Consider the following 23,199-nt stretch of genomic DNA (forward strand, 5'->3'; position numbering starts at 1 on the left):
TTTATTATATGATGTTTAATAAAGGTAAATATAAAAATATATAATTAATTTAAAAATAAATAATTATTTTTAGGGTGAGATTCGATTAAAAATATTTTATATTTTTAAATAAAATGAGTATTATAATATCAATACCATATATTGTTGTTGGAGGCTTGAGAACGAGAGTTTGAGATGGCGGAATTATAACGAGAAATGGGAGGAGGACCAGCCAAATGGATTGTGTGGATTTAGAAAGAAGTTGAGTGCACACACATGGCTACATCTGGCAAGTGAAGAGGCCAACAAAAATAATAAAAATCAAAAGCTAATCCACGTTGCTTAGCAGAGAACCAACTCGTAGGATGAAAATTATGAAATAATAGGGTGTATGGATTCTTTTCAAGCAAAACCATGGTTTAGGACATACAATCAATTATAAATGCTAATCCAAACAATTACATAACATGTTATAAATAGGGAGAATAATAGTTAGATCATAAAATATTAAATTAATAAAAATTAAATCTTTGATGAATTTTTTTACCAAATGAATTGTAAGTATCAATTTAAATAATTACATAATAAAATTTTGTTATAATCTAAAATTTATATTTAATACTTAATAATTATTTACAATTAAAAATAATGAATTTGTCGTATTGATATTTTTAACTAAATTTAAAAAAAGGGAGACTTAACTATCACTAATTCAATATTTTAAAACTGTCATTTTATTTTATAAATATAAATGATGTCACGCACAACAAATTATGATTTTATATATATATAATTGATTTTAACATGTACGGGATGTTTGGTCATTTTTAAGAAAAATCATGGTTTGTATATTCTGGAAAACATAGGATTTTATTTATAATTAATTTTAATGTGTAAAATGAATATTCAAATATATTTTTACAAAATTATGATTTTATTTAATTTTCAATTCTACTTTTCAATCATGATTAAAATTAATATTATTAATCAATTTTATAAATTAACGAGACATCTTATAACATAATTAATTATATTTAAAATTAATCATATTAATCAAAATTTTTCAACAATCAATCCTTTTTTTGTTTTGTTTCGTCTTTGGGTCAACTAATCTGATAAACGTAGTCAAGGATACGGTTTCGGATCCATAAGCTTGTGGTGTGGACCTTTGACTATTTTATCAATTACTGTATGAATTAGGATGGATATTTCTACGAAATAAAGATGGAAGCACGGTAGACAGTACTAGTGACTAGTACAAGAAGGCTAAGTCTGTCCAACTCCTGTTCCGATGATGTGGAAAAGGAGCTATTTTTCATGCGTCTGCTCGGTGAGCGTGCCGTTACATTCCATTTTCCTGCGCGCCAAACCAGCCTCCACAGCCCCCATTTTCATATGTCATTTATGTGGAAAATTGTGGCAGAGGCCTGCCTGTCATCAGAGACGACTCCATAAAGCAAATTAGGTAAATTTCAACCTCTCCTCAATTGAATTACTGGCCAAAAAAACAAAGGACTCCCCAGATAAAACCCCTCTGTTTCCTTCCTGCATTTGGCTCTCTCTCTCTGGACTTCGCAGATAAACTTATGTAGAAGATCCCAATGGCTCCTTTTACTCATCTTCTCGCTGTATGATGAAGAAGCATTTCTTCCCTCTCTTCCTTGACCACCATGGCTCTCTGGGAAGAAGCCCAAGATTTGCAGGACTCTTCGTTATTCCTCGACGCGCTCCTCTGTCAGGAGGATGGCTTCGAACAAGATTCTGCTGAGGGGAGAGTCGTGACTCCGATTCGGCCGTTAGAGATCCCTCATCTTTCCCTTTCATTTTGTTGGATAATGACTTGTTCTGGGAGGACGCCGAGCTTGTCTTCCTAATCTCTAAGGAGGGAGAAACTCGTTTAAATTCAAATAATCTTATTGCCGACGAGCCTCTACAGGTGGATAATGACTTGTTCTGGGAGGACGCCGAGCTTGTCTTCCTAATCTCTAAGGAGGGAGAAACTCGTTTAAATTCAATAATCTTATTGCCGACGAGCCTCTACAGGGAGCTCACGAGAGGCTGTGAGATGGATTTCAAGAGTCTGCGCGCGCTATGGTTTCTCTACTTTGACCATTGTTCTTGCTGTGAACTACTTCGATAGATTCGCCACCAGCCTGAAGTTTCAGAAGGATAAGCCCTGGATGACACAGCTCGCTGCGGTTGCCTGTTTAGCTCTGGCTGCCAAAGTCGAAGAGATCCGAGTCCCGCTTCTTTTGGACCTGCAAGTATGCCTAACGTTGAGACTAATGAAGTCTAGGTGTTTGTAGATTTGACATGCTTTTTGTTTCTTACAATATTAGTTCTGTTTGAAAGTGGAGTTTTCTGTTTTGATTAGGTGGAGCAAGCGAAGTACGTGTTTGAAGCGAAGACAATACAGAGAATGGAAATCCTAGTGCTATCAACTCTTAACTGGAGGATGAACCCGGTGACTCCCATCTCTTTCTTTGAACTTATTGTGAGAATGCTGGGCCTTAAGAGCCGCTTGCACTGGGAGTTCTTGTTTCGGTGCGAGCGTGTGCTTCTCTGTCTCATTATGGGTAAGCAAAGCATTACATTTCATATTCTAACAGTAGATGCTCACAACTTGGACACACACATCAAATCCAGAATCAGGAGACACGAAAACAATTAGAATATTGCTAATTCATTCAAGTTGCCTTTTTCCCCCCTTAGATTCAAGGCTTATGAATTATCGTCCATCTACATTAGCTGTTGCTATAATGATCCACGTTATTAGTGAGATTGAACCTTTAAATGCAAGGGAGCACAGAAATCAACTCATGGCTTTACTCAAACCAGTGAGGTTTGTGTCAGCTGATCTTTCAGGAACAAGTGAATGAATGTTACAAACTTATTTGAAAGTATTATGCTGTCACGAAGACATTCAAAATCTTAACCAGAAACGCAAGCGCCTGTCTAGCCCAGATGGTGTCATTGATGTGTCTTTCAGCAATGACAAGTCAAGTGACACGGGGCAAAGGCATCATCGGTCTCATTGTCACTGGAGCCACTGTTTAAGCGAAACAGGGCCCTCGAGCAGCAGATGCAATTGCCATCCATAAATCGGGTGTCTATTGATGTTCTTCACAGCCCTCGTTAGTTATTTATCTCAGTATCAGCATGGGACACGGTACCCTCTGGCACATATATGGCACTTGTGTTCTTCGGATGCCACTGTATTGTGTCGTTAGCTGTATACCTGTCTCGGCCATCATTTCCAAGTTAAAGAGATGGAGAATTAGACTCCACCTCTCTACTTTCTTATTGAGTTGGAGGTGGAATGTGGATCTGAAACTAGAGTAGAAAGATGAATTATAATTCTACCCGAGTTGTGATACTTTTCAACAAGCACTATCAAGAAATTTCCTTTATATCCTTATCAGTTATTCCCCCCGACTCTCCTTTTGTTTGTGCAGCAGAATAGTATTTGCACATGGAGATCACTATGAGATGATATGTCTTCAGTGTTGCAGTAGTAGTTGAATAAATGGAGATCTTTTAGAAGGTCAAACTAAACCCTTGTTCATGTCATTGTTTTCCCCGTGGGAGACAGTTTTTCCCCCTCATCAGTTCAATCATATAGTATTACTATTCCAAAACCCTTTTTCACATAAGAGTGAGAAACAGGTCGTCACTAGAGAGTGGAATATCATGTTATAGTAAAGATTCCGAATTTAAAAATCTGACTGATTGTGCTAATAATCTTTTTGTTTGTGCAGAATAGTATTTGCACATGGAGATCACTATGAGATGATATGTCTTCAGTGTGCAGTAGTTGAATAAATGGAGATCTTTTAGAAGGTCAAACTAAACCCTTGTTCATGTCATTGTTTTCCCCGTGGGAGACAGTTTTTCCCCCTCATCAGTTCAATCATATAGTATTACTATTCCAAAACCCTTTTTCACATAAGAGTGAGAAACAGGTCGTCACTAGAGAGTGGAATATCATGTTATAGTAAAGATTCCGAATTTAAAAATCTGACTGATTGTGCTAATAATCTCAAGTGTCTCCATTGTTGAAACTCAGTTTGCAGTTGCTTGTCTGTTTTGTTTCTAATTCGTTTATGGCTCAGTAATTGCAAATGTTTGCGGCGTAGTGGATGTCTTGGCATTAAGAAATATTTGACCCAACTGTTGTTTGAGAGTAATGGAATTTGCATGTGTTTGCTGTTATTGTCATATTGAGGTTTGACCGAAGTGAACCAAGATAATTTAACTGGCGTTGCTGCCATTGATGTCGAACTTGATCCAAAGTGCTGTTTGGTATTGTGCTGTGTTTCATCATTGCCTCTTATGATCATTTGTCAGGCTAAAGTGGATTGGTCAAAAAGTGAATTGCTTTTTGTTCCTTCTGTAGCCTGGCCTCAAATATACTTCCTTTATACAGAAGATGTGTTTTAAAACTTTTTTTATTCTTAAATATAAAAAATTGTTAGTATATTTTTTAATAAATAAATTATTATACGTTATTAAATTAAAAAAAATAAGTATTCTCATTAATTAACTTAAAAAAATTTATTTTTTATTTATAATTATTAAGGATAAAATTAAAATGTTGATGTTTTTCATTAGATAATTAATTTTTATTTATCTGTATGATTTAATTAAAAATATTTTATATAGAGAGATGTGAAGAGTAGGTGGGAAGGGATTCATGCGTCGTTATAAATCTTGAGCAGAGACCACCCCTTGTTTTTCGTTGTATGAAAAAATTTGGCACATGATATTAGGAGTTCCAATGATTCAGCGTTGAAGTCCTTGAAGATAAAGTAATGCTGTATTGCTGTATGGGCCCTTATCGAGCATTGAAATAAAATAATACTCTAGTTCTACTTACAAGGAGAGAAAGGGTATTTGTGTGGTCAATATCCTTTTTCAATTCATGTTTATCTTCATATTTTTGTTTTTATTAAATACTGGAAAAATTGTTAAATGTAGAGTATTTTATTTTAAAATATGCATATTTAATAAGATAAAATTGGAATATATTAAATTTTTAGACTATGTTAATAAAGTTATAAGGTTTTTTTTTTTGTTCTAAAAGATGTTGAATTGATTTTTAATAAGAATGGGAGGAGTAACAAGAACAATAAAAAGTTGAACAGACAAGGTAATAACAAAAGGGGGCTAACTAGGCAGCGCATGAAGGCTTTTAAAGGATTTGAGCCAATGCAGAGAATAAGGTGAAAGGCAGGACAAGATTTAAAATGTTAAAAAGGGTGCAGAGTGAGTCTAGAGTGATAGAGGTAGCTATGAGGATTCTGGGGAAAAGACGGCCTTGCAATGGGAAAAGGATTAAAATGTGGTCCTGCTTTTCGCCTCCTCACTCGCCATGGCCGTGCTTATGGTTGGCTATGGCTACGTGTAGTAGCAGTTGCATTATGTCGTCAGGCATTATGTTTTCAAAAAGTGCTTCGCGTGAGGAGGAGGCATTTTCAAAGTGACAGCAAGGCTCCAGCCTCCCAACCAATAATTCTGAGCGATATCATTACCCTGCTTCGCGGAATCAAATTTAGCACTCTGTTTTGTATTGCTTCTCTTTAATACTTGGGACTAGCACCTCCCAAATCTATGGCTACCATTGCTCCTTTAATAATTTGTCAATGCAGGGAAGCACCCAGCACGCTGCTATGTTTCATGCACATGCGCTTTTTCTTATTTGTCTTGTCATTTCCTTTGCAAATGCGAAATTCTGTGTGAGGAATGTTTTTGTTGCGGGAGTCTCAGCACAAGGGCCACCCTCGCTCCCATTAAAACACCAAGTGAACAGGGCATCTGTGGCTAACAAATGATATTGTCATGACGAAGCAATTCATGGAAATCAACATGATTAATATGAACCTTAATACAATAGTTGATTCCCCGGCCGTCAATGGGGTCCCCTTCCCCACACTTCGAGTTTATGATTGGGCCCATGCATTTTGTGAACAACTTAGTCTTCCAACTCGCTAGTGCTTCCTACTCCTTTAACAGTGAGTAATTTTATAATTTCCTCCCGAGACAATGGAACAATAAGTTAATGTCAGGGACAGAGATTAACAAGAATAATTTTTTTTTTTTGGGGGGGGGGGGACAGAGAGAGAAGAGGTCACATGTGAGGAAATAGAGGGAGGAGTAGTTGAAGTCTTGAAGAGCTGCTGTAGAAAATTGTCTGTTTCTGTTGTATCATATTGGGGTAAAAGAAGAAAAGGAAACATTACTCTCTTCTTCACATAGAAAGTCAGACACTAATAGCCTGAGATTACAAATGATACTGAACCTGAAACTTTCTACAGCCTATAAGGCCATTAGCTATTATTACTTTCTCTCAATTATATAGTGATTTAAGTGACATTTCATTTTTCTGTCCAAAAATTATTATACATTGCAAAAGTGGAAAAAATGAAATGGAAAAAAAAAGATAATAAAAGTCATTTGTACCCTAAGAAAAAATAAGGATAACCGTTACTGTTAAGTGAGACATTACATATATTGATTTCTATTCATGGTACCAAAAAGGAGTATCACCTATCAAGACAAATGAAACTGAACATTGTGACAATCTCTAAGAAGCATTAAAGTCTGTCTTCGGCTAGTACCTACCAAGAGCATTCGCATACCTAATCTTCATTGACTGTTTTTTGCATAGCCCACGTGTAACACGAGAGTGAATACTACATGACTAGAGCCTTTTAGATTTCAAAGCCACACACCAGGGATATTTTAGGTACTACACAAGCCATCAAACATCAACAATATATGTTGCTTATTAGACACTATGGTAGCAACACCCGTATCATGAACTATTGAATCATGCCTTGCCAGATATGTTACTTGATAGCCAATCAAGTCCTCATAGAGTCCTTGTCCAGAGGTGGCGCATGTAGCCTGTATGTACCTGCACCATGCAATATCACAAATGAAATCTAAAACATGCGTTTATTAATGTTAGTTCCAAAGTTCCAAATCAAAGAAGGTGTAGTTTTGGGGAGAATATTAACATATTAACTTTGTGTTATGTGTGAAATCGTAGTCTATGATGGAAGAGCAAGTGGTGGATCGGGTAAGGCAGGTTGAGCAAGTTTGAGAAATGGAAGAGGGGATTACCAACGGCGCTGGCGAGTGAGTGTAATCCAAGTTTTCTGTAATCTCAGAAACACTCATAGCATTTGGAAGGTCTTGCTTATTGGCAAACACCAGTAATGTGGCATCACGAAGTTCATCCTGCGATAACGCATTGTTTTTCAGCATCGTTGCGCTTCCATTTTCTTTCTGATTTTTGAAGGAAGGATTATAACGTACGTACATACATACATACATATATATATATCAAGGGAGTTATATTGGACTGCTGATAAATGGGTACTTTCTAAGATTCTAAGATGTCACTGACCTCACTCAGCATCCTATGGAGCTCGTCCCTGGCTTCAGCAATTCTTTCTCTGTCGTTACTATCTACTACAAAGATGAGGCCTTGTGTATTCTGAAAGTAATGCCTCCACAATGGTCGAATCTACACCCAAAATCGGTTCAGTGCTCTCTACAAATATCTTATCCATAACATCTTCTGATTATTTTCATCATACAACAATCAGTCGTCGGAACTAGATCAAACTAACAACACAGATCAAACACTCAACCAAGATAGATTGTTAGAACTTCAGAGCTAATAAATTCTGATTGAGCCAAGTAATAAAGTGTACCTGTCCTGTCCTCCCACATCCCACACGGTGAAGCTCACATTTTTGTATTCAACAGTCTCCACGTTGAAGCCTGGTTTGTCCATCAAAGAAATCCAACATCGTATTTCAATATCCAAAAAATAATAATAATAATTGCAAGTTAGAGCATGGTGGGGTACGGGTACCTATAGTGGGAATGGTGGTGACGATTTCTCCAAGTTTCAGTTTATAAAGTATCGTTGTTTTCCCAGCCGCATCCAGGCCCACCATAAGAATCCTCATTTCTTTCTTTGAGTAAAACAATCTAAATAGCCTCGATATTGTCAAACCCATTTTTGCCTCTGCTTCGAACAAAATTTCAATTAATATCACGAGCACCTCAGAGATCAAAACTTAGGGATAAAACAGTATGTTCTAAGAATTCTTATCATGCAATCTTCTTAGAAATTGGAGAGCAGAATAATATTTATTTGGGAATAATTGTCAACAAATGAGAAATAAATCGAAATTGTGCATTACTTTGCTGTTCTTTTCTGAGAATGCTAGAGATGGCCTTTAGAAGATTTATTCATCAGGTAAAGAACTTGGTCAGCAAGGTAAGATCAATGGTCAAAATAACTTATTCGATGGCCAAGCAAATCCAATGGTAACTTGGTAGCTAGGAAAACTTAATCATCAAAGTAAATTTCTTTGATTGCAAGTAGGCAAGAAAGCCACTTCAGAAAGAGAGAAAATAGTATACCTGTGCAGAAGATCGAGAGGAAAATAGAACAGACTCTCTTTAGAAGCAGAGGAAGGCAAACTCCAAGTAGTTGTTGGCCTATTATTAGAACCACATGACAAGACAAGTGCACCATACTATAGGCAGAAGAAAAAACAAATAAAAAAAGAGAGAGAATATGATTCGATGAAGATTTTTGAAAGAAGGAAAATGGTAATTTTGAGTGGAGGGCATTTGTGAATAGAAAAGAAATTCGAAGGCATAGATACTGAAAGGGAATGGGTGAGATTCGGATGCAAGTTGGGCACATAAGAGGATTGCGTCGTCCCAACAGTGAGATTCCGAAGTGATGATTCACCAAAAAACCGAGATCGCAGCCACCCGACGCATTCGCTCACGTCTTATCAGATTCAGGTGTCTGTTAAAGCTCTCGCGTTATACGCTTCGAATATTCGATTTCCAGAAAGTGGTATTAATGCTGATGCATTAAACGGGTTTTTGACTTGAGATCGATTATGATATTTCTGAAATTACAGCAATTACAAAAAAAGGAACATGCGAAGAACAAATGAAACAGGGGCTCAAACAATCAAATGGTTAATAAAGAAATGAAAGGAATTACAGGGCAACAGAAGAATGAAGGAAAAGGATGAAAGGAGAGGGCGTAACAGGGGATGAGCAGGAGGAAGGTTAATTCTGAGATAAGGCATCTTTGGCGGATTGTAAGGCGGCGGCGGCGGCGGCGGCGGCGGCAGCAAGAACACCACCACTGGTATTAGATTTATGAGGCTGGTGAACGACCTCCACCTTCCTCTCTGCTTGCGTTTGCTCTGCTGATGATCGGTATTCCACTGTTTCAACTCATGGCGTCCCATTTGCCTGGTTCACCTCCTCCTTCTGTCATGTGGCAACGGTTTATTCATAATTTATTCACCTTGACTTAATAGCATGAAAGGAACAAGGAGGTATACCTTTGCTTGTGCATTCATGTTGACGCAGTGGCTGATTCTTGAGGTGTTTTGGGATGGATTTGGACTTTTGACTGAGAAGTTTAAGGTTTTAAGGGGAGTTGAGAATGGATCAGGAGGTCTTCAATGCGCGCAGAGACAGGCGAAGAAAGAAGGCCGCCTTACGAGTACCGGAATTAAATGCCCTCCCTTTCCATTTCCTTGCGTATCATCTCGTTTCCAACATCTACGTACATTGACTTGCATTTTGACGGACTACAAGGGGAAAATGCGGGGTGTCTCAAAAATCACGCGAAATTCATGTCACGAAGCTGTGGCTATGAACGAGCTGCCTAATTATCAACATTAAGATCACCAAATTATATTAAATAGACGTCAAATTCTACTATTTACTATAATATTATCATTGAAATTGTTATTTTCACTAATGCTTCATTGTGTTAAAATTAAAAATACCCACCAAGTGAGCGGTTAAGAGTATCCAATAGTTTAAAATAAAAAAAATTATAAAAATATCTATAATGTTATTAAAATTGATGTAAAAGTGAATAAACCACTTACTTGTCATAAAAACCGTTAGTTTTTAATGTAAAATATTAATTTTGTTTACTATGTGTCAGTTTTTGTTGACATGGACCATAAAACAAGCAAAAATACTTATGAAATTATCAGTCAGAGCATTTAGTAGTCTAAAGTAAGAAAAAAAGATAAAAATACACATGACGTTATTAAAGTTAGTGCAAAAATGATCAATCATCAAATCACTTAGATGTTTATCATTTAGCTAACATTTAAGTAAAAATTGACTATTTTTTTTCATATGAATACCATATAAAAAAATATTGTTTTGATCGAATAATAAATTAAATTGCTCACTTCTTTGCAATAGTAGCAAAAAGCCAATTGAGGATTTTGATCCTCATTATAAATAAAATCACATAAAGTTATGCCAATGTTCTTAAGATAGGTGGCGTAGGAGGTATTGTAATCACAAACGTATTACGAGCAAAGACAATCTCTTTTATGAAGTACTTGCATTCTTTGCAATAAGCTATAGCCTTTTTGTTCTTGATATTCAATTATGTGCAATCTATCTCATTATGTTAAATCTCAAGTTTTGAAGACAAAAATAAATAAATAAATGAATAGAGGAAGGAAGGGGCGAGATATGTGATGATGAAAAGAAATCATGTAGCGTGAATGTTGATGAATTGATCACATTGCACTTACTAAAGTAATGTTATAGGTGCTTATGTGATAGCTGATCAACTTTCATAGAATTTATCTTGTGAATACTTTTTTGTTCACATCAATAAAAAAATGATTAATTTCTACTTAAGTGTTAATAAAACAGTTAAATTTAAGAGATTTTATAGATTAATTACTTTTGCACCAACTTTGATAACTTTATGGGTACTTTTTTTTCTTACTTTAAGTTACTAGATATTTGTGGTTGATGACTTCATAAATATTTTTACTCTTTTTTTAGTTCACATCAATAAAGACTAACACATAATAAACATAGTCAGCATTTAATACTAGAAATTAACAACATTAAGATAAGTTAAAAATTTAGTCACTTTTACACTAACTTTGATAATGTTATAAGTATTTTTATTATTTTTCTCACTTTAAATTATTAAATGTTCTCAACTGACTAATTGCTTGATATTTTTGCACCTTAACCCTACTTTATTTGTAATCACAACATTAAATAAGTACTTCTTCCCAACTCTAAATTTAAGACTTCATAATTAACTAACTAATGAAAATTAAAAAAAAATTGTGAAGTTGATCATTTCTTATGTTAAAAAATGTCACTTTTCTTAAAATTCCCTTATTTTAATAAGGAGATTAAATGCACAAGGCAGAGGGGGGAGGGGGGGAGAGAGAGAGACTAGTAAATTGATAAGAATAAGTTAAAAAAAATTAATGAAAGAGACAAAATATTTGAGTCTTATATTTAAAATCGAAACGAATCCTTCAACTATATCCTATATGTAAGATTAGAGGGAGTATTAGATATTCATATATACAAGTAATATTATATCATTTGAACTTCAAACACAATAAGGTAAAAAACACAAACTCAACAAGTTGGCAAAACAATAAGGGATCTTAAATGCTGATGTATCTTTCTAAAATAATACCAAATCTTTATCCTTGCAGTTACATGAGATAGGGACTAACATGTTGACTTTAATGTTTTGAGAAAAATGTCTTTCAAGTAGAGGAATGAAGATACAACAAAATGTGATGGCATTTAACAAGTCATGAGAGGTGACCCGCTACAATGAACATCCGAAACATCAGAAAGCCTTTGCCTCGGCGACAACGTTATGATGCCAGTCGCATCGAAGTCTGGATTCACAATGATCTTTCTCTTCTGATTTTCGGTACTTCCTTTCTCCTCCGAAACCTCAGTGATGGGGCTCAATCTCTCACCTTCCTTCTGCTGAACTGAAACCATGGCTTGAGCTTCCGCCACAACTGTTGCATCATCATCTGTGGCGTATAATATCTTCTGTATTGCCGCAACAACCTGGAATTTGAACGACAAACCATAAAAAAAATTATTAAAATTACGGGACAATTAGTTCTCATTGGTCAAAGGTTAAGCCGCAGATGTAGGTACCGGCAAGTGTTCTATTCCAGGACTTTGGCAGAGTATCTCAATATCCCTCAGTTTTGCAAAGTAGAAATCCCTCTCTTTTTCAAGGCCATCAATGGACAATTTTAGCTCCGTGATCTGCATTGCCAACAGCATAAGCAAAAGATGAAGTATAACTTTTTCTAATTCTTCAAAAGTGAAGCCAGAATACCTGTTCATCATATGAAGGGCCGCTGATTGAAGAAGGTCTTGTGGCCTTCGCTGCTTGATTTGCAGTATTTCCAGAACATACATCATTTCTTCGTGCATTATGAGAAGGCTGAGACTTCGCGGCTGTACAACCCTTAGCAGATGGCTGGGATTGAGAGGATTTTTTGTTTGCTTCTCTTCCTCCCTTACAGGACTCTCTCCTTTCCAGAGGATTGTAACTAACAGTATATGCATACAAGGCATCAAACCAAGCCCTTACATTGAGCGTCAAGCACTGCTATGACAAGTTTAAATAGGAAGAGAGGATTACGAAGCAAATGATTGGAAAATATATATCACAGAATCAATCGATCAATTAATATGACTCTAGGAAGAATGTCGTGCGTGCAGTTTGGAAGAACCATTCGTCATTGAGTATAGGTCAAATAGGGGATATATTTTTAGAAAACTTTTGACTTTCAAGTAACAATGTCGACTGCTGGCCCCCTAAAAATAACAATGTCGAAGGTACCCAGTGCAAAGAGTTGAATTGAATCGTTCGTAAAACAAAAAAATGATTATGAACCTTATAGAATGCATAAGAGCCTGCATTTGAATTCAGCTTTTCTTATTGAAAGGCATCATCTAAACGATTGACAAATTTCAAACACCGAAATGTTGGAAAAGGTATCTAGAATGTTCCTGTAAACAGAACTAGTAGATAGTGAAAGGTAATGAGGGAATAGAATAAGAAGTCGAAGTAAGAAGAAAAGAAACATTAAAACGAAAGAAGCACCGACAGATGAATAAGAAAAGAAATCAAGAAGCCAATATTTAATTACTTGTGAACAACTCCCGAACCGACAGAGTCACAATATCGTTTCATCCATTGCATGAACTCCAAATTATCCAGCGGTCTTCCTTTCACGAGCTTGCTGACCTCGATGTGCTGAACAACCCATCCCCACCCAAATAATACAACCGAACAATTCAGCGGTCACATCGTGTAAGGAACACTTTCAACTTGAAGATGAAATTTGACGGGAGTCGGAAAGGGCATGAGAGAAGAAAACAATGGAGAAGTGATTGAAATACCTTAGTGATTTTGAGTTTATTGAAGACGTCTTGAAGGACCTTGTAGTTCTGAATCATCTCGTACTCGCTTTTGGCATCAAAATTGACCTTGTGCATCGGCACAATCCCAGGATGGACCGCATCCATGAGCTGGCAATGTACCGCACCAGAACAAGCCTGAAGAATGGACAATCAACAAGAAACGGTGATCAAGAAATGAGATGCCAAAGAGACAGGGAAAGAGAAAGAACCATAAAGCAAGATAGATTAGGGTTTGGGAGTTAAAATGTAAGAGGATGAATACCTCTTCGACTTTGGAGAGATTTAACTGGAGTGAGGAGTTGATCCAAGCAAGAATCTCAGATCTACCAACGAAATACGCCGAATCCATGATACCGATGTTCGTCGCCATTTTCTGCTTCTTTCCTGTCTCTAGGCTGTCTCCAGATCCTTTGCGATTTAAAACTGGAGAGGGAGCGGGATCTTCCCTATTTTAAATTTGCTGTCGGAGCGCCGACCGTTGAATTCATTTTCAGGTGTCAATAGTTTTAATGATCTCGGGCCTACATTCTTAGGGCTATACACTTTGCCAATCTCGACGCTTTGTTGGACCAATCTGCTATTCCATTGGGCTTTAAAGCCCATGGTTACTGTGAGCACCAAAAAGTTGCCATGAAATGAAACTATGACTTGTGCATTATCACAAAAAAGAACTTGATTTCTGAATTAAAGGACAACTAGGGGGGAAAGCCTGTCAGTTGTAGGGCATACTTGGAAAGGAATGAATAAATTTACAACTGCTTACGACTAATTTAAGTAGCGTTATCGTCAAGGGTACTTGTCAGTTATTTCTTTTTCTTTTTTTGAATCGGAAAGGCAAGCCTCAGTTTGAATTCCATGATCGTCAATTATCATTTTATGCCAATTTTTTTGGACCTGCTATTACTTTTTTTTTTTATTTTAAAAAAAGCAGGATACCAAAGCAATTTTGGCGTGTCATTGTTTGGGGAGGGGGTCACTCTTTTTTTTCCTTCCATTCTTTTCGCTTCACTTCTCCAATTTTCATCATTCATTATTATTTTATTAAATAATTTTTTTAATTATAAAATGGATGAAGGGTAAAGAAAAGAGAAATGGAGGAAAAAGGAGAGACTCCCCATTGTTTGAGTCATTCGCAGTTTAAAGAATACGCCTTAAACATGATTCCAAACTCATCCACAAAGTCCATTCATGCTGACCAAAAACTCGCTGCGATTGTTGGATTGAGGATAAAAGGGGTAATCCTGGATCATTTGTTGACTGAATTAATTGTCGGACAAGCAGATACGATCACAGCACACCATGGAATGCAAACAGAAACACCAGTCAGTCAATCGTTAAGTATACTTTTCTACAAGGGGAAAAAAACAACACGGCGGCTTGTCACACGTTTTAGTGAGCATAATAATGTGAGGAGGAAAATGTGGAGGGGATTTTTTCAAGAACTAGCAACGCTTCTTTCATCGACGGCCTCTTCTGGGGAACGCTAGACACACAGCTATATCCTAACTTGAACCAAGCCAACAAGGACTCCTCCCTTCCCTCCATATCAGCACGAATCGCCATGTCAGCCATCCGAAGAGCCCGGGTCTTATCCTCAACAAAAAGCCCCGGCGGTTGACCCACATCATCCAATGCCACAACCTTCCCGGTCAGTAGCTCCAGGAAAATGACACCGAAGGAGTACACATCCCACTTGGGATTAGGCTTAAGGTTTCTGAGCGACTCTGGGGCATGGTAAGGAGACCCGCCGCCTATTGTACTTGGACTTGGGCTTGGGCTTGGCCCAACTGTGATGTCTGGAAAGCTATCCCTGGAGGCCGTGGATCTCTTGCTCCCGAATATCCGAGCGGACGCCCCAGCCTTGTAACCGGAATCTCCCGTCACAATTCTCTCGAGCCCGAAGTCTCCAATCTTGGGCTCCATGTCGTTGCCCAGCAGAATATTGCTGGGCTTGAGATTTCCATGCACGTGCTTCTTGTCGTGGAGATAAGCCAAGCCACGTGCCACTCCTCTCGCAATCTTGAGTCTGACCTCCCATGGCAGGTGACAAGGCGAAGAGCCCACCTTCCCTGACATCGCAAGCACACCACATTATTAGCTCACACCCATAATTCAATGGAACAAAGACTGTGCCTCAAAACAAGAAAGAGCAGAAAGCGTTATTTTCCCTTTGTTTTAAAAAGTGACAAGGGCAACAAGTCGTCTACATCACATGCACGCATCATCATTTTTATTTGTGCGCTTCCAGTTATGGACGTCCCAATCGCTTTCGGAAAGCCATAAAACGAACCTCGTCACTAGGCGTGTCAACATAGTTGACTAAAGATAAAATAATGTTACGGTTGCAGCTACTCCCTACCCTTCCCCTCGAACTCATATTCCTCCGTGCCTATGTTGATAGACATCGATTTCTCTTTTTCTTAAACAAATTCACCTAATTAATCTTGAAACAAGTAAAGTTGAAAATTTGATGCATCGCTTTTACTAAGCAGGGATTGAAGTACGTACTGTAACGAAAATTAGCCAGGCTGCCGTTTGGGACGAAGTCGTAGATGATGAGCTTCTCGTCTTTTCCCCAGTAGAAGCCACGAACACGAACCAGATTGGGGTGCACCAATTTGGCTATGACCCGGACTTGGGTCTCCAAGTTCTTGAACCGTTCGAGCCCGTTCTCACCGATTCTTCGAACCGCCAGCGCCGATCCGTCTTCCAACACGGCTTTGTACATTATACTGGAACCAGTTGCCCCCAGTATAAATGCCGAAGCCTTCAGGAGTGTTTCCAGCTCAAGCTCTTTTTCACCGTCCACAGTCACCAGTGTCCCTGTTTTGCGCTGCCCTCCTTCTTGTTCATGTTGCCTCCGATGGTCATGAACCTTTTGGTTTTTCAAGTCTTGTGCTTCCACTTCGCTGCCAGAAGAGCTTGTGGTGTCGGTGGACTCTTCCTCTTCGGCCCTCTTGCGCAAGCACGACCACCTTCCGAACCCTCTCGACTCTGGTGATGATGGCGACGACCAATCACTCCTCATTGCTGTAGCTTTCTTCTTCAGTTCACTCTCCACATTTTTCTTTCTCTTCAACCGGTGGACATGCACGAAAATGAGAGCAATGATTGCAATGCCGACAATATCGCCAACTACGATTCCTATAATTGTTGTTCGTTGAATCCCGTCTTGCTTAGGGTGCGAAGATACGGATGGTGAAGCTGCCAAATCAGGAGGAGACTCAAACGTGTTCGGAAATGCAGCTAGAGCAGGAGACGTAGCAATGGGCGTATTTGGTGGGGAAGGAGGAGGATTGGGACGTGGATTCTTGATTGGTTCTCCGCGAAGATCAGGATTCCCGGAAAATGACGTGGCTTGTTGATTGATTAAAACTACGGAATCAGGAATTTGGCCGGTGAGATTGTTGAAGGAAAGGTCGATGGTGGCGTTACCGGGATTTTCTCGGCAAATTCTGGTGGGATTTTACCCGAAATGTTGTTGTAGGAAATGTTCAAGTATCTCAAACTAGCCCCGCCGAAATCCGGAGGCAGAGATCCATTGATAAAATTCGAAGATAGATCTAAAACTTGTAACGTTTGAAACCCGCCAGGAAGACCGCCCGAAAAGTAATTATTATTCAAAGAAGCCACCGTTAGATTTTGCATATTTGCCAGATTGGTAGGTATATTTCCAGCCAAGGCATTGTTGGAAAGGTTGAGAACCTGAAGATTTCTAAGCTGTACTATTGAGTCTCTAACCTCGCCGCCTATCAAATTTCCAGACAAATTAAGTGACTGAAGTTCAAAAGCCTGAAAAAGTGAAGAGGGAAGAGAACCATTGAGTGAATTGCCCGAGAGGTCGAGAATTCGGAGGTGCTCAATCAACCCCATATCATAAGGAATCGAACCCACGAGCTGAGAATTCGCAAGAGATAAGCCAATCACTCGAGCTTGAACCTTTTCTGCACTTGAAATCTCCTCACAGGTAACTCCGTTCCATGAACATGGTGTGTCGTCACTGAAATTCCAGCTTCCAAGCACGCGAAGAGGATCACTCACAACCGAGCACTTGAAGGAAAGCAACAAAGCACCATCTCTGTTTAGGCATGAGGACTGCTTAACAAGCAGAAACACCGAAAGAATACTCCACCATAAATGGAGACGAGCTCTTGATGGGCACATGATTTTATAGCGTCTCGTATTACTCCATGAAAAACAGGGAAGGAGGGAGAAGATAGAGGCAGAAGGTTTGAGAGAGCTATGATGGAACACAAGACATGAAGGTGCAATACAGTTGCAAAAAGTATAGAAGGAAAAAAAAGTGCAGGATAATCAGCTCACCAAAACTAAACCTGTGTCAGTGAAGCCACGCAGACCTTGCTCAAGTAGTTTAAATGTTTAATTGCTCTTCCCAGTGGCTCAGCTGTCTCGGTCTTCCCGAATTGACTTCATAAAATATTGAAACAATAGCGCAAAGATTAAGATTTTTTTTATTAAAAAAATGAATGAATGAATGAATTGGCACAGTATGTCAGCATCCAATATTGTCATTATTGAATGGGGTCCCAAAACAGGACTACTCCATCTATCATCGTCATTATTGGATTAAATGAAAAAAGGATGGTGTTTATTCAACGTTTGTACACCGTTTCAAATTTAACTGGCGGCCACTTAGAGATTGGAATATGCTAATGCCAGGTGATGAATTCACAGGACAAACGAGGACCAACCTACATTGAATTCCAAGACCGCGAGAAGATATGGTCATATCCCATTTATTGGAAAGAGGGGATAGTACATGCACAGTTCGATATCAATAATGCTGCTTCGTGCAAATCTGTTTTGTTGTTCCTTATTATTATTTTTTCCCTGTTGCTTATTATTCGTATCAGCATGATTTTGCAGAATAGTTAGCTGCCGTTAGGCGATGCTGCCCAAAATAACGTTGCCATCTTGATGTCTTTTCAGATTAGCAAGGGGAAAAAAATGATGCTTGTCATATTCCTTATCGTCTTGTTCTTCATTAATTTCTTGTTTTGGTATTTTTGCTTTTTTAAATGGTGGCAGCTTTACACCGCGTATATTAAAATAATCTGCTTGGTGAAAATGGGCTCAGCAGCGTTTTTAAAATGAAATAATATAAAACTTTGTAACCCTGTTAATCGGGAAAGCTGCTTTAATTGGCCATTAAGATCCATCCTTTTCGCCTTTGCTAAAACGCTTGCTTTTCTTCTTGTTTAGTTCTTTCTAATTGAAAAGATGGCAATGCCTATAAGAAAGGAGAATTCGGTCCCGTTAGCAGTTCAAGGAAGATGACCAAAACAGAAGCCTTTCAGAAAGGTCAAGCCACGAAGAAACCACCAAACCCAAATCCTTCCAGGAGATGTAAAATTCACCAAAACAATAATTATTAACATCACGTACGCAGAAATAGGCAAAGGATAATCTTTTAAAAGGAATTTTAAAAAAAAAAAAGAAGCCCCAGTTTAGTGATGCATTTTATCACGCTCTTCCATAATTCTTTTGGGAGCGGATGTAGTGATGTGAAACAGGGTGAAGAGATTCCTACCCTTTTGCCTCTGAGTTGGTGTGCAATAATTAAAGGCATAAAAGGAATTAATTTGTCCACTGATGGAGCCAGAAACAGTGAATGGCTTTGGAGCCGGTAACACTACACGAGGTTTGTTTTTAGCTTTTTAAATTTGGTGGGTTTCATGAGCAGTGATAGACAACGGCTGTTGGTTTGAACGAAGAAGCATTGCAAGGTAACTTGGCTTGCCCCAATGAACGGCTTTCGTGATGGAGAAGTGAAGCGAGGCCGTGGAATCTTTCTTGAAGGAACAGAATTTCTACGACGCGAGGGAGATGAGCGAATTCCAACGAAGAAAACGAAGTGAAGAAGACGTCAACAAATATGGGTGCCGGGCAGTTGACATGTGGGGGAGCCAAGTCTACCCCGTGAAGGGGAAGGGATGTGTCTCCAAGTCCAACAACAATATAAAACCGTCGCCTCTACTGTTGCGGATTAAGTTAAAAGTCGTAGGATTGATGATCCTTTTCAACACCGGTTGTCTTTCTGCATATCTTGTGATCATCTTGGACTTGAGTTTCACAAAGTTGAGGCCACGTGCTCAATCAAGTCGGTGTGTCTGGCGTATGGTTTGTGAAGTCAAAAAGGGGGGTCATTAAACTAATGAGATGCTAATGAAAGCACAGTTACAGGAGGAGTGGCAGGGGGTGGAGGCTGGAGAGAGGAATAGTATATTCCCGGATTTGCGACACATATGCTTACAGCAGAAGGCAGCACATGGGAGGAGCCTCGAAATTATGTGAATGGCTTCCTTCCTCCAACTGTACTTCACGCTTCTTCATCACCGCCCTCTCTCGTTTTTACCCTCTATTTTCTTTACCAGAATATTAATCATAACACGACTTTTCCACATTGTGAATCGTGTCCACGCTGCCCGTAGAGAATTTGCAGCCTGGATTTGGTTTCTTTTCCCATGTTAAGCCCCATTACTCCACCACATTATTGACCCAAAAGCTGTTTTCTTTTCAACACACAAGATCGTCACATAATGGACTGTCAAATTTTTGGGCCACACGTTTGCAATTTATCAACCAGTACTCATGATGATCTATTCTCCGATTCTGTGGCTAAGGCTAGAACCAAAACCTCCGACAATCCTCTCCACTTTGGTCTCAATTTTCAAATTCATTTTTGACAAAGAAGGTATTTACATTTTTCAAATTCATTACACCACCAATTTTCTTTCTTTCTTTTTTTTCCCTCTTAACCTTAAGAAACTGCTCTATTTTTTTTTATTCCATGTATCTTGTAAACTTGGAATATTTCCATCAACCGTAATTCTATTTGCGGACAGATTCAAGTGAACCTGAATGGATTGCTCAGTACCTAAAGGATCATGCAAATCAAGGGCCCAAAATGCAGGTATCAATTTCTTTCCAGCTCCAATTTTTCTAAGATATGAAATTTAGATTAATTTGATGAATTATTATCTCTTTCTTTAATATAAAACCAAGACCAATTATTTTGTGGCCTCGTAAAGTGACAGAGCAAACCATATAATTTTGATTTGGAGTTGGAAAATATTTCTGGCACTAAAAGATTGTCTAGGGTTCACACTTGGAGTTAGATGTCTAACTAGAGCCTTACGGTACATTTGGTTCAAAAGAAAAGAAAGAAAAGGAGGGGTAAAAGGAAGGTGAATGATTTTAATAATTATCTATTTGATTTGAAAAGGTAGGGAAGAGGAATAAAAAATAAGATAATAGTTTTATTCTTGTTAAATTTAACTTAATTTTTCTTGTTTACTTTGGAAAGAACTGTTATATTATAATTTATTAAGTTTTTATTTTAAAAATATGAACTTACATTAATAAATAAAATTGATGAACAAATATATTAATATTATGTTTTATCAACGAGTCTAATGAAAAATATAAAAATTTTATGCATTAACATTAAAAAATTATACATTAATTTTTGTAAAGTGATAAAATTTATTTTATCATGAGAGAGAGGAAGAAATAATACATAATTTTGTAATATAAAAAATAATATAAGATTTTTAAAATAAATTTTTAAATTAATTTTAATTATTTTCTCTCTCTTCTCCCTCCCAAAAAAACCCCAAATCAAAAGGGAGGGCTAGTAGGGGAGGGGAGAGGACTCTAATTTTTTAATCAAACAAGGGGCTTCCTTCCTTTCCTTTATTAGACACTAACCAAACAAAGGAACTCCATTGCAAAAACTTCAAACTAAACACACCTTTAGGCAAGAATGAAAATATTGTTAAAACCTTCAAGTGTAGTAACAATCTATCCATTTAAGCCTTGTTTGGTATAAAGCATTAAATTTTGTAGTATTGAAAATTTGATTAGGATTGGGATTGAGATAGCTGGTGGAAATAAATTTTAAAATCATGTTTGGCATGCGATGGCATTAAAAAAAACTTAGACTAAGATTAAAAAGTAGGGAAAAGACTCGGATACCCATATGAGATAACTCATCACCTCTTGCCTCACCCTCTCAATCACTCTTAAAACTTCTCACAGCAGAAGATTCATCACACAGATATGAGACGCAAGGACAATGTAAGGATGGCACAAGGAAGACGACATCGGCAGAGGTTGTCGACGAGTGTGAAGGAAAATAGAGGCCGGAGGTTGTCAAAATAGGAGAAGGAAGGTGGAGGGTCGGAGTCGTCGAGGGAGAAGAAGCAAGGTGGAGGGTCGAAGGTCATCGATAGAGGAGAGAATCTCAATGTTTATATGAGGGCATTTCAATCAAGAAAATTTCAATCCTAGAATAGATTCTGCAATATCAGAGGGTGGTGGGTTTGAGTATTTCCACCTGAATAGTACTAAGCAATCCTGGAAATTGTGGAATGCTTTATACCAAATATGTCAAAAGGGCTATTGCCCAAACCCAATCCCAATCCATGCCCTCAAATACCACGTACCTAATAGGGCGTTAATGCTCAAGGTTTTAGTGCTCGTTTGAATTTTAATTGAGTATAATAGATTATAAAAATAAGTAATTAAATAATAAATGTTAATTATAATTGATTATGTTATAATATAATCTATTTGGATACTATCTTTTTAGAATTAATTTTAACAGAATTAAAAATATTTAGATAATTTATTCAGAATTAATTCTAGTTGTGTAAATTATCATAAAGGATATTGCCTTTCAAAATTAAATTATTGATAAATTTGTATCTAATATTATTAAAGTTGTTACATTTTATTTAAGAAGTAAAATATATTATTTAAATTACACATATGATTAATTAAAAAATTTAAATTATATAAATATTAACATTTCAATTTACACAAATAAATAACCCAATACTCCATCTGTTAAAAAATATAAGATATTTTTTGAAGAGTTGGATGTTAAAAAATATAACACATTTTTAGTCTTTCAAGGTGTAATCATTGTAGTTTTTTTAAAACTACCCGTATTGATGAATGATTTTGTATTTATTGTAGAGTGTTTAATAAGGGTAAATATAAAAAGATAGGATTAGTTTGAAAGTAGGTAACTACTTTATTAAGGGTGAGATTCGGTTAAAAATGTCTTACATTTTTGAACGGAGGGATTATATCTTAGTTAAAATAAATTTAATAAAAGAGAAAGATATAATTTTTAAATACCAAACATCAATTTTACAATAACTAACGAAATGATAATATATAAGCTAATATCTAATTGGAGTGAGATGCAGGAAAAATGTCATCATTTATTCAAAAGTTGGGGTTACCATTCGATTAAAATTCATAGGACCGAAATTTTGGAGGAAAAAAAAATATGATGACTTTAAATTTAATTAAATGTTTTTTCTTGCCTATTGATATTTTTTTATTTTCATTTAATTGTTGAAAAATTACCAAAAATGCCCAGTCTTTTAAGTTATAACATGAAAACTTTGTGCCTTTTTAATAATTCTCTCTTATGTCATTTCTTATAGTTTTACCAATTTTTTCTCCTTGCGTAAAATAGAGTATTGGTTTTATCTAATTTTCTTCCTTCTTTTCATCAACATGATCTCCTCTAATTCCTTACCGCCGACCCATATCTTTGGACCTCATCGCCGACAAGTTCATGACTATTTGACAATAGCACGAACACTCTATTCTCCTTCACAATGTCTTGACAGTCCTCCACTCTTCTTCTATGCTTCATGTGTTTGAAAACTTGAAAGACGAGCACACACCAAAGTGAGCACGCGGGAGAGAGCACACGGAAGATTGTTGCCATGGGTTATAGTTAGAGACAGCTCATCGGTAGGAGGACGGTGGCAAATCTGAGAATGCACAGACACAAAGCGCACGAGATAGCAAGACATGTGAGGTGAAAACAAGAATGTGATGTTGGTCCAAAAAAGGAAAACGAGAATACGA

At 37.3% G+C, this 23,199-nt stretch overlaps 2 protein-coding genes and 2 pseudogenes across 2 annotated transcripts; 1 reads left to right on the plus strand and 3 right to left on the minus strand.

Annotated features, from left to right (window-relative positions):
* The first annotated feature begins 1,157 nt into the window (after window positions 1-1,157).
* Window positions 1,158-3,720, plus strand: LOC129322862 (cyclin-D3-2). The gene is given in 8 exon segments (XM_054969298.1): window positions 1,158-1,746; window positions 1,749-1,904; window positions 2,011-2,243; window positions 2,354-2,555; window positions 2,692-2,813; window positions 2,815-2,872; window positions 2,875-2,988; window positions 2,991-3,720. Coding segments are annotated over 8 exon segments (1,110 nt in total). The 5' UTR covers window positions 1,158-1,649; the 3' UTR covers window positions 3,119-3,720.
* Window positions 3,721-6,491: 2,771 nt separating this feature from the next.
* LOC129322705 (ADP-ribosylation factor 1-like) lies at window positions 6,492-8,409 on the minus strand (annotated as a pseudogene).
* A 3,068-nt stretch (window positions 8,410-11,477) lies between these two features.
* On the minus strand, window positions 11,478-13,731 carry LOC129323163 (microtubule-associated protein RP/EB family member 1C). Its single transcript, XM_054969746.1, has 6 exons — window positions 13,547-13,731; window positions 13,264-13,419; window positions 13,011-13,117; window positions 12,191-12,407; window positions 12,004-12,117; window positions 11,478-11,910 (listed from the first exon to the last, which is right to left on the minus strand). The coding sequence occupies exons 1-6, from the start codon at window positions 13,652-13,654 to the stop codon at window positions 11,632-11,634; spliced, it is 981 nt and encodes a 326-aa protein (XP_054825721.1). The 5' UTR covers window positions 13,655-13,731; the 3' UTR covers window positions 11,478-11,631.
* Window positions 13,732-14,473: 742 nt separating this feature from the next.
* Window positions 14,474-17,644, minus strand: LOC129321303 (probable LRR receptor-like serine/threonine-protein kinase At4g37250; annotated as a pseudogene).
* Between the last annotated feature and the right edge of the window lie 5,555 nt (window positions 17,645-23,199).

Source organism: Prosopis cineraria, unplaced genomic scaffold (genome assembly GCF_029017545.1).
Source record: "Prosopis cineraria cultivar Desert tree isolate PC_DT_omini unplaced genomic scaffold, ASM2901754v1 PC10, whole genome shotgun sequence".
Classification (NCBI taxonomy): domain Eukaryota; kingdom Viridiplantae; phylum Streptophyta; class Magnoliopsida; order Fabales; family Fabaceae; genus Prosopis; species Prosopis cineraria.